Below are 12,461 nucleotides of genomic sequence, written 5' to 3' on the forward strand. Positions count from 1 at the left end.
TCTTTTCTAGTCTCAAATAAAGGCTCTTGTATATTTTTACTGTATCATGATTTGCCCCATTTGACTGTCATCCCTTGAAGGCCTGCACTTTTCTGAACAGAAAACCGAGTAGTAAGAGGAGTAATACTGCGGAGAGAAGGGAGATGGAAGAAACAAGGAGAAGTAGAGGGATGAGAGGTCTGCATGTATGATATTAGATAAGAATCTATTTTGAATAAGAAGTTGTAACAAAACTACAGTGAGTAACTATGGCCATAAGAAAATCTCACTGAATTCATTTTTTTCTATGAACTGTGTGATACTGACAGTACTTCTGTTTGTCTTTTCACCATTAGGACAAATAAAATGTCTTTATTTTCCATGGATTGTATTTTATGATCTTTTATTCAAGATGTCTGAGTAACACTAGGCGCACTTTTTTACTTAGTTGTATTTATCACTCTTTTTTATTGGATATATTTCTTTATTTACATTTCAAATGTTATTCCCTTTCCTGGTTTCATGTCCATAAGACTCCTAGTGCCTTAACATCTCCCATAAAAGTATTCCCCCCATACGGACCACTACAATCCCCCTGACATTACCCTGCACTAGGGGTCCAACTTAGGCAGGACCAAGGGTTGCCCCTTCCACTGGTGCCCCAACAAGACTATTCTCTGATACATATGTATTTGGATACCTGGGTCAGTCCATGTATAGTTTTTGGGTAGTGGTTTAGTCCCCAGAAGCTCTGGTTGGTTGGCATTGTTGTTCTTACGGGATTGCAAGTCCCTTCAGCTCTTTCGATCCTTTCTCTAATTCCCCCAAATTGTGTCCCATTCTCAGCTCAGTGGTTTGCTGCTAACGTTTATCTCTGTATTTGACATGCTCCTGTTGTGTCTCTCAGGAGAGATCTATATCTGGTTCCTGTTAGCATGCACTTCTTAGCCCCATACATCTTATCTAGTTTTGGTGGCTATATATGCCACATGTCGGCAGGGTCTGAATGGCTGATCCTTCAGTCTCTGCTCTAAACTTTGCCTACATAACCCTTCCTATGGATATTTTTCCTTCAATTTAAGGAGTGAAAACACCCGTATTTTGGTCATGCTACTTCTTGAGCTTCATGTGGTCTGTGGATTGCATCTTGGGTAATTCGAGTTTGGGACTAATGTAGACTTATCAATGAATGCCCACCATGTGTGTTTTTCTGTGATTGGGTTACCTTACATTCCTCTGTTGAAGTGCATCTGGGTTCTTTCTATCTTCTGCATATTGGAAATTAGGCTGCTATGAACATATAGGAGCATGTTTCTTTGTTGTATGTTGGAGTACCATTTGGGTATATTCCCAGGAGAGGTATAACTGGGTCCTCAGGTAGTGGAATGTCCAGTTTTCAGAGGAACTGGAAATCCAGACTGATTTCCAGAATAGTTGTGCCAGTTTTCAATCTCACCAACAATGGAAGAGTGTTTCTCTTTCTCCACATCCTTGCAAACATCTGCTGTCACCTGAGATTTTTATCTTATTCATTCTGACTGGTATGAGGTGGAATTTGAGAGTTGTTTTGATTTGCATTTTTCCGATAACTAAAGATGTTGATTATTTCTTTACATGCTTCACAGCCATTTGATATTCCTCAGCTTAGAATTCTTTGTTTAACTCTGTACCCCACTTTTAATAGGGTTATTTGGCTATCTGGAGTCTAACTTCTTGAGTTCTTTGTATATTTTGGATATTAGCCCTCCATTAGATGGAGGATTGATAAAGATCTTATCCCAATCTGTTGATTGCCATTTTGTCCTAATGCCGGTGTCTTTTTCCTTACAAAACTTTGCAGTTTTTTGAGGTCCCATTTGTCTATTCTGGTTCTTAGAGCATAAGCTGTTGGTGTTTTGTTCATGAAGTTTTCTCCAATGCCAGTGTTCGAGCATCTTCCTCACTTTTTCTTCTATTAGTTTAAGTGTATCTGGTTTGATGTGGAGGTTGTTGATCCATTTGAACTTGTGCTTTGTACAGGTTGATAAGAATGGATCAATCTGCATTCTTCTACATGCTGACCTCCAGTTGAATCAGCACCATTGTTTGAAAATGCTTCTTTTTTCCATTGGATGATTTTAGCTCCTTTGACAAAGATCGTGTGACCATGGGTCTGTGGGTTTATTTCTGGGTCTTCAATTCTATTCCACTGATACATCTGCCTGTCTCTGTACCAATAACATACAGTTTTTATGACTATTACCCTGTAATACTGCTTGAGGTTAGGGACGGTGACTCCCCCAGAAGTTCTTTTATTGTTGAGGATAGTTTTCTCTATCCTGTTTCTTTTCTTATTCCAAAGGAATTTGCAAATTGTTCTTTCTATTTCTATGAAGAATCGAGTTGGAAATTTGATGGGGATTGCATTGAATCTGTTGATTGCTTTTGGCAAAATGGCCATTTTTACTAAATCAATCCTGCCAATCCATGAACATGAGAGATCTGTCCGTCTTCTGAGATATTCTTTAATTTCTTTCTTCAGAGATGAAGTTCTTGTCATACAGATCTTTCACTTGCTTAGTTAACGTCATATCAAAATATTTTATAATATTTGAGACTATAATAAAGGGTGCCATTTCCATAATTTCTTTCTCAGCCTGTTTATCCTTTGAGTAGAAGAAGGCTACTCATTTGTTTGAGTTAATTTTATCTCTAGACATTTTGTTTAAATTTTTTAGCTGGTTAATAGTTCTTTGGTAGAACTTTTGGGGTCACTTTAGTATACTATCATATCATCTGCAAATAGTCATATTTGACTCCTTCCCTTCAAATTTGTATCGCTTTGACCTCCTTTCTTTGTCTGATTGCTATGGCTAAGACTTTGTTTACTACATTGAATAAATAGGGAGAGAGTGGGCAGTCTCATGTAGTCCCTGATTGTAGTGGAATTGCTTCATATTACTCTCCATTGATTTTAGTGTTACCTACTGTTTTGCTGTGTGTTGCTTTTACTATGCTTAGTTTGGGCCTTGAATTTCTGATCTTTCCAGGGCTTTTGTCATGAAGGGGTGTTGAATTTTGTCAAATGCTTTTTCTGCATGTAATAAAATGATGATGTGGTTCTTATCTTTGAGTTTGTTTATATAGTGGATTACATTGATGGATTTCTGTATATTAAATGATCCCTGCACCCCTGGGATGGAGCTACTTGATCATTATGGATGATCATTTTGATGTGTTCTTGGATTTGGATTGCAAAAATTTATTGTGTATTTGTCAGTCGATATTCATAAGGGAAATTGTTCTGAAGTTCTCTTTCTTTGTTGAGTCTTTGGTTTTGGTTTAAGAGTAGTTGTGGCTTCATAGAAGAAAACTGATAGTGCTCTGTTTCTATTTTGTGGAATAGTATAGACAGTATTGGTATGATGTCTTCTATGAAGTCTGATAGAATTCTGCACTAGTCTTTTAAATACTTTTTAAAAATTTATTTATTATCTTTCTTTAACACTCTAGAATATGTTTCCCTCTGGGTCCACCCTCTGACTGTTCCAATCCCGTATCTCCCCCACTTCAACAAACTCCCTATTTCCATGAGGATTTCCCCACCGCCACCCCATCAGACTTCTTAAATCCTTGAGGTTTCCGGTCTCTTGAGGGTTAGGTGCATATTCTCTGACTGAACATGGCCTGAGCAGTCCTCTGCTGTAGATGTGTTGGGAGCCCCATATCAGCTGGTATATGCTGCCTGGTTGGAGGTTCAGTTTATGAGAGCTCTCGGAGGTCCAGGTTAATTGAGACTGCTGGTCTTCCTTAAGGGTTGCCCTCATCCTCAGCCTCTTCTAGATTTCCCTAATTCAACCACAGGGGCTGGTAGCTTCTGTCCATATGTTGGGTATGAATACCTACATCTTTCTCTTTCAGCTGCTTGTTGGGTCTTTCAGATAGCATTCATGATAGGTCCATTTTTGTGAACACTCCACAGCCTCAGTAATACTGTCAGGCTGTGGGGCCTCTCCTTGAGCTGGATCCCAGTTTGGGACACTGATTTTAATAGAAGAGGAAGTGGGAAAGTTTCTTGAACTCACTGGAAAAGGGGAAATTTCCTAAATTGAACTCTAATTGCTCATACTCTAAGATCAAGAATTGATAAACGGGACCTCGCAAAACTTGAAAGCTTCTGTAAGGCAAAGGACATAGTCAATAGAGAATATCAGCAGCCGACAGATTAGGGAAAATTATTTCACTAACTTGACCTCTGATAGAGGGCTAATATCCGAAATCTATAAAGAACTCAAAAAGCTAACCATCAAAGAACCAAACAACCCAATGAAAAAATGGGGTATTAAATATTTATAAAGTTACAGTTATTGAGAATGCTTGTGTAAATGTCTGAGGTAACAAATATTTCAATTAAACACATAGTTAAATATACAGTTACACTTGGGCATGGTGGCTCATGCATATACTTCTAACCTTGGGAAGGTCAAGCAGATAAGTACACAGTTTGAGTTATATCATGAGATGTTTAAGAATGAAGAAGAGCTTATTTTTGTTATTGTCCCTAGGATAAAGTTCATGTAAAAGACATAGATCAGCAGGTACCTGATTAGTCAGTTATGCAATATTGATTCAGCAGCCACATGATAAAAGCTCTATGCTTCCTGGCAGAGCTGTGTCAATACAGAGAAACTCAATGGATCTGGTCATGTTGCTGGTGCTCACTCTCACCTGTCTTATTCTCCTGTCAATCTGGAGACAGAGTCCTGGGAGAGGAAAGCTCCCCCCAGGCCCTATTCCTCTCCCAATTATTGGCAATATCTTTCAGCTAAATGTGAAGAACATCACCCAATCCTTAACCAGTGTAAGTATGCTTATGCTCCTCTTTTACCTTGCAAGGAAAGGTGAATACAACTCTTTTAAAAATTTCTTTTCATTTTGAGATTATAATTACATAATTATTATTTTGAGATCATAATATATTCCTCTTTCACTTTTCTCTTTCCAAACCCTCCCATACACTCCTACTTTTCTTTTATACAATCCATGGCCATTCTTTTATTAATTGGTACATGCAAATAGGTATATTTATATACATATATACATAACTATAACCTGTAAAGTCTGTATAATCTTATTTTCATTTACATTTTCAGGTCTTGCCCAAATGGCCTTGTAATTGATTAATGATTGTAAAGTTAGAATCCTGTGAAGGTTCATTTCTATCCCCATGAGAGATTGAAGAAAAAGCAATTTCTATGGTGAATTAGAGAACTTTGGGTCTTTACATATTAAAATAACATTTGGAAAATTGCAAAAACTATGTATACTTCTTTTCTTTATTTTATTGCTGTTTCCATATTTTTTGCTAAGTCTCTGGAAAAGGGCATATGACACCATCCACCAAATCATGCAGCATTTTTAAGATGTGTATTTATTATCTTTTGGTATTGAAGTTCCCTAAATAACTGATGTTTTATTAAAATAAAATATCCATAGATGAGGCAAAACACAGGAAATAAGAGAACTAAACATATTTGATACTATTCAAATTGACTTTTATTTTGTGCCTGGGACCAAGAATGCCTCAGGGTGAAACTGTTCTCTAAGCAGATGCCCATGCTTTGTGCAACTTCGGTACTACACAGTCTCCACACTTGTAGTAATGATAGAATTAACTTGGGGTCCTCATTATGGATTTTCTTTTTTATTCCTGAAGTTAAGCTGCACAGAAAAAGCCTTACAGGTGTTGCTGAAATTGTCATCTGAGCATTGACACGTATTTTAGTATGAGCGAACATGCAATTAGATTGTCCAGGCATCAAGTGATAAAAAAAGAGTACTTTTAACTGTTGAGTACTTTTACATTTTTAAATTAATATTAGTTATTATTATTATTATTATTATTATTATTATTATTATGTTATTTACTTCCCCAATATTGACTATCATCCCCCTTGCATAGGTCTTCCTCATTCTCCTTCCACTTTGTTTCTGAGAAGGTGCCCCTTATTCATCCCCCTTCCCTGGTGTATAAAGTCTCTGTAGGATTAGGCACATCCTTTCCCACTGAAGCCAGACAAGGTAGTCCTCTCCTATATATGTGCCAGAAGCCTCAGTTCAGGGTTTGTATTCTCTTTAGTTTGTGATTTAGTCCCTGAAAACTCCCAGTGGCCCAGGTTAGTTAACACTCTTTGGCTTCTTTTGGGATTGCTATTCCCTTATGTTCCTTCAATCTTCCCACTCTTTCTTACTCTTCCTACAGTTCAATTTTTGACTGTAAACATCTATATCTTTGTCAATCAGTTGCTCTTTGAGCCTCTCATAGGAAAGTCATGCTAGGTTCCTGTCCGCAAGCACAACATTGAATCAGTAACAGTTGTCAGGATTTGGTGACTGCCCATGGAATGGATCTTTTATTCATGAGCATTTCAGTCCCAAAATGAATTTGGAAAACTTTTGCCTGAAGTACTTACTGAAACACGATCAAGAGACCTGCTGAATATTTTTATGTGGTACTTTATTGTATTCTAAATATCAAGTACCTGGGCCATTGTGACATCACTGAAAAGTGACAAGTACCCATTGGTTGCTTTTCAATTTCCAGTTCTCAAAAGTGTATGGTCCTGTATTTACTCTTTACTTTGGCATGAAGCCCACTGTGATATTGCATGGATATGAAGCAGTAAAAGAAGCCTTGATTGATCATGGAGAGGAGTTTGCTGAAAGAGGAAGCTTCCCAGTAGCTGAAAAAATTAATAAAGACCTTGGTAAGTATGCATTTTTATGAGTGAGCTGGGTAGCATTCACAGTGAGGAAGAAGATAGACAGCAAAGGCCAGACTTGATCCTGGGGCTCAGACTATGCCTCCTTAGGGTTGTGCCTTCTCCAATGCCCTCTTTCTTTCTGAGATCACATTGTAGTTTCTATTCCCATTTGTTTAGGAATTGTTTTTAGCCATGGAAATAGATGGAAAGAAATAAGACGCTTTACACTCACGACTCTGCGGAATTTGGGCATGGGAAAAAGGAACATTGAGGATTGTGTTCAAGAGGAAGCACGGTGCCTTGTGGAGGAACTGAGGAAAACCAATGGTGAGTAAATTTTTGTGTTTTGAGTTTTCCATCCTGTTAGAGTACAAAGGATCAAAGGATCTACTGGCATTACTTTATCACAGCTTTTATTTTAATTTTCTAATGATTCCATTCTTAGCGTGAACATAACTTATTTATTGCTGATCATTTTAGTACAGAAGAGTTGTAGTGACATCATCTACATCTATAGATCCCAAACCAGATGATATTTGTTTTCATTTTGTGGACCTACTTTCATCTCCCCAAATTCACTGATGTGGCAATATGTCTTGAATGCTCATTTTCATAGTCCTGGTTACTTATGAGTCAAAGTATAATTTCATTCCTTGGCTATGTAATAGAATTTCATCATGATTTGAAAAATTATCATAATTTCATTTTATTATGTTTTGTATGCTTTAAGAAATTACACATGACAGTATTAATCTTCAAACACAAAGAACTTAATAAAATGACTTGTATAAGTAACCTTGAACTGTTTTCATTAACCATATCTCATTTTTGCTAAGTATATTACATATCTGTCTTCTGTTCTGTAAACCATTTCTCTCTGTATTTGCTGTTTTGGCTCAGGTGATGAACAGATCTTCAATTGCTATGTGAATGCTACTCACCCCTGAAATACATTTCATAGAACAGTCAAGTTATCTGCTTAAATTATGAAGAAACTTGTCTTTAAGTACTTTCTCCAAAATAAAATGAAGACTGAAAATCATATTTTAGTGAAGTTTAAAATTTCTCCAGGGATTTTACCTATTAGCAAAGATAAAGTGCCCTCTTGGTATATTTTAATAACATATTGCAATTGTTTCCCATTCCTCAGGCTCACCCTGTGACCCCACGTTTATCCTGGGCTGTGCTCCTTGCAATGTCATCTGCTCCATTATTTTCCAGAATCGTTTTGATTATAAAGATCAGGATTTTCTTGACTTGATGGAAAAACTCAATGAGAACATGAAGATTTTGAGCAGTCCCTGGACACAGGTGAATAAAATTCATCTCCTCCTGAAAACAAACTTGTGACTATTCTTTCTCTCAGGTCAAATTACAAGGGGACTAATAGTGATGTAATGATACACATGACCTGTCTAGAGTAGTATGGATAGGACCTCAGGAAGGGAGGTCTACAACCTTTGCTTAACTAACAGATAAACAAGGCACAACTGCCAAGATGGCTCAAGCTACTTAGCTTCCTATGTGATGTTATTTTTAGTCATTGACTTTCAGAGAGCTTTTTCTACAAATTAATCCATTGATTTTTAGAATGATATTCAGTCACTCATAAAAGAATATTCTTGCATTACTCACAAGTTCTTGTACTGTGAGAAGTTAAGACCTACTCATTTCAGTATTTGGCATAAATGCTCAGTGTAGACAGAAAATAATCTGCTAAAGGAAACTTTGGATAATGATACAGGAAGCACTGAAACCATTGGAATGTTTGCTGCTTTATTTTGGATCCTCCCTGACATGGGAATAAGAAGAAATGGTGGTATGAATGGTTGTATGGTGTGTAGGTCACTAATATCGTGACAATCTTCCCATGTGAGGAATTAGCATCTCCTGCTCTCTTTCTATATAGTAGTTATGGACCACAGAGAAGTAAATAAAGGTGTATAATTTTTGTCAAAGCAGCTTTTGAGACCCACACAATTCTATACTTTCACTTCATCTTAGAAATTGGCTGATTGAAAAGCTTTCTGCGGTAAATTATTTACCCTATTTTCTTAACATATACTGGCATCCAGAATGTATGGATTACATTACTTTATATCATATGATATTTAAACTTTGCAGGTAAAATTGAATTATTACTGAATGTGGAAAAATTCACTATGAACCAGAATTATATGAGCAAGATTTTCTTCCTCAATTCTTCTACTAGCATAGAGTTTATATATAATATTATTATACATAAAATGGAGCAACTCTTTTTCAAGGTGAACCTAAGTCATATATGGAACTATAAATCCAAATGAGAATTGCTAGATTATAGTATGTATGTATTTCTTTATTATACCTTATGCATTTAATAAATCCTTGGTGTTTTTCCATGTAGTTTTGCAGTTTTTTCCCTGTTTTAATTGATTATTGTCCGGGAAGTCATACGACATTAGCTAAAAATGTGTATCATATTAGAAACTACCTTCTGAAGAAAATAAAAGAACATCAAGAATCACTGGATGTTACAAATCCTCGGGACTTTATTGATTATTACCTAATTAAGTGGAAGCAGGTAAAGCATTGATATATACTCATTTATTTCATTTTTTCAAGTAAATTCACAGTCACTGAAAACTTACTTGCCAGAGCTTTGAAAAGCCTCGGTTCAGTGTCATTTGAAAACCAACTTGAACAGTTATTGAGCCATGAAAGTACAATATGGATTCAGGAACACATAAGGGGAATTGGTTAATCACAACACATTGACAGTTATTTCACCACAAAAAGTAACATAACTGAGGAAAAAGACAATATGAAGTGCAGCAGAGATGGAAACCGACTCAAATCATGTGATAAAGTATAAGAAATTGTGAATAAATAAGCTTTGTATTTTTTTCCACTGCTTTTCCAATATCATGCCATTATGGGATTTTCATTTATTATTTATTTAATACATTATGTAAAAATACTATTCATATATAATTATCATTTTGTGCCTTAAGCATTTTCTGAAATAGGAAAGAGATTTTAATTTTATTTATTTTAATTTTTGGTTTTGTTTTATTCTTTAATTTTTTTTAGTTTTTTTTTCATCTTTATTAACTTGAGTATTTCTTATTTACATTTCGATTGTTATTCCCATTCCCGGTTTCTGGGCCAACATCCCCCTAACCACTTCCCCTCCCCTTCTCTATGGGTGTGCCCCTCCCTATCCTCCCCCCATTGCCACCCTCCCCCAACAATCATGATCACTGGGGGTTCAGTCTTGGTATGACCAAGGGCTTCCCCTTCCACTGGTACCCTTACTAGGCTATTCATTGCTACCTATGCAGTTGGAGTCCAGGGTCAATCCATGTATAATCTTTGGGTATTGGCTTAGTCCCTAGAAACTCTGATTGGTTGGCATTGTTGTTCTTGTGGTATCAAGCACCTTCAAGCTCTAAAAGTCCTTTCTTTGATTCTTTCAACATGGGTTCCATTGTCAGTTCAGTGGCATAATGATGGCATTCACTTATGTATTTGCTGTATTCTGGCTGTGTCTCTCAGGAGATCTACATCCGGTTCCTGTCAGCCTGCACTTCTTTGCTTCATCCATCTTACCTAGTTTGATGGCTGTATATGTATGGGCCACATGTAGGGCAGGCTCTCAATGATGTTCCTTCTGCCTCTGTTCTAAACTTTGCCTCCCTATTCCCTTCCAAGGGTATTCTTGTTCCCCTTTTAAAGAAGGAGTGAAGCATTCGCATTTTGGTCATCCTTGAGTTTCATGTGTTCTGTTCATCTAGGGTAATTTGAGCATTTGGGCTAATAGTCACTTATCAATGAGTCCATGTGTGTTTTTATGTGATTAGGTTACCTCACTCAGGGGGATATTTTCCAGTTCCATCCATTAGCCTATGAATTTCATAAAGTCACTGTTTTTGATAGCTGAGTAATATTCCATTGTGTAGATGTACCACATTTTTTGTATTCATTCCTCTGTTGAAGGGCATCTGTGTTCTTTCCAGATTCTGGCTACTATAAATAGGCTGATATGAACATAGTGGAGCATGTGTCTTTGTTATATGTTGGGGCATCTTTTAGATATATGCCAGAGAGGTATAGCTGGGTCCTCAGGTAGTTCAATGTCCAATTTTCTGGGGAACCTACAGACTGGTTTCCAGAATGGTTGTACCAGTCTGCAATCCCACCAAAAATGGAGGAGTGTTCCTCTTTCTCCACATCTTTGCCAGCATTCGCTGTCACCTGAGGTTTTGATCTTAGCCATTCTCACTGGTGTGAGGTGGAATCTCAGGGTTGTTTTGATTTGCATTTCCCTTATGACTAAAGATGTTGAACATTTCTTTAGGTGTTTCTCAGCCATTCTGCATTCCTCAGCTGTGAAATTTTTGTTTAACTCTGAAACGCATTTTTTAATAGGGTTATTTGTCTCCCTGCAGTAGAACTTCTTGAGTTCTTTGTATATTCCGGATATAAGCCCTCTATCAGTTGTACGATTGGTAAAGATCTTTGCACAATCTGTTGGTTCTCATTTTGTCCTAACAACAGTGTCCTTTGCCTTACGGAAGCTTTGCAGTTTTATGAGATCCCATTTGTCGATTCTTGATCTTGGAGATTAAGCCATTGGTGTTTTGTTCCTGAAATTTTCTCCAGTGCCCATGTGTTCAAGATGATTCCCCACTTTTTCTTCTATTAGTTTGAGTGTATATGATTTGATGTGTAGCTCCTTGATCCACTTGGACTTAAGCTATGTATAAGGTGATAAACATGGATCGATCTGCATTCTTCTACATGCCGACCTCCAGTTGAACCACCACCATTACCTGAAAATGCTATCTTTTTTCCACGGGATTGTTTTGGGTCCATTGTCAAAAATCAAGTGACCACAGGTGTGTTGGGTTAATTTCTGGGTCTTCAATTCTATTCCACTGGTCTGTCTGTCTCTGTACCAATACCATGCAGTTTTTACCACTAATGTTCTGTAATACTGCTTGAGTTCAGGGATAGTGATTCCCCCAGAAGTCCTTTTATTGTTGAGGATAGTTTTAGCTATCGTGGGTTTTTTGTTATTCCAGATCAGTTTGCAAATTGTTCTGTATGATTCTCTGAAGAATTGGATTGGTATTTTGATGGGGATTGCATTCAATCTGCAGATCGCTTTTGGTAAAATGGCCATTTTTACTATATTAGTCCTGCCAATCCATAAGCATGGGAGATCTTTCCATCTTTGGAGGTCTTCTTCAATTTCTTTCTTCACAGGCTTGAAGTTCTTATCATACAGATTGTTCACTTGCTTGGTTACACTGAGGTATTTTATATTATTTGGGACTATTATGAAGCATATCGTTTCCCTAATTTCTTTCTCAACTTGTTTCTCTTTTGTGTAGAGGAAGGCTACTGATTTATTTGAGTTAATTTTATACCCAGTCACTTTGCTGAAGGTGTTTATCAGGTTAAGTAGTTCTCTGGTTGAACTTTTGGGATCACTTAAATATACTATAATATCATCTGCAAATAGTGATATTTTGACTTCTTGTTTTCCAACCTGTATCCCCTTGATCTCCTTTTGTTGTCTGATTGCTCTGGCTAGAACTTCAAGAACTATATTGAATAAGTAGGGAAAAAGTGGGCAGCCTTGTCTAGTCCCTGATTTTAGTGGGATTGCTTCAAGTTTCTCTCCATTTAGTTTAATGTTATCAACTGGTTTGCTGTATAAAGCTTTTACTATGTTTATGTATGGGCCTTGAA

General features: G+C 36.9%; 1 protein-coding gene across 4 annotated transcripts in view; it reads left to right on the plus strand.

The window, feature by feature from the left end:
- The first annotated feature begins 4,638 nt into the window (after positions 1 to 4,638).
- The window catches only part of LOC116891143 (cytochrome P450 2C6), a 26,972-nt gene continuing 19,149 nt past the window's right edge, over positions 4,639 to 12,461 (plus strand). The window contains exons 1-5 of one of the 4 annotated variants that reach the window (XM_032891887.1): positions 4,639 to 4,819; positions 6,563 to 6,725; positions 6,900 to 7,049; positions 7,873 to 8,033; positions 9,109 to 9,285. In XM_032891887.1, the coding sequence (XP_032747778.1) occupies positions 4,652 to 4,819; positions 6,563 to 6,725; positions 6,900 to 7,049; positions 7,873 to 8,033; positions 9,109 to 9,285 (819 nt within the window). In that variant the 5' untranslated portion in view covers positions 4,639 to 4,651. Of the gene's footprint in view, positions 4,820 to 6,562; positions 6,726 to 6,899; positions 7,050 to 7,872; positions 8,034 to 9,108; positions 9,291 to 12,461 lie in introns of all 4 variants that reach the window. The other 3 variants (XM_032891891.1, XM_032891888.1, XM_032891889.1) reach the window with 3 other exon arrangements.

This window comes from Rattus rattus, chromosome 2 (assembly GCF_011064425.1).
Source record: "Rattus rattus isolate New Zealand chromosome 2, Rrattus_CSIRO_v1, whole genome shotgun sequence".
Lineage (NCBI taxonomy): Eukaryota > Metazoa > Chordata > Mammalia > Rodentia > Muridae > Rattus > Rattus rattus.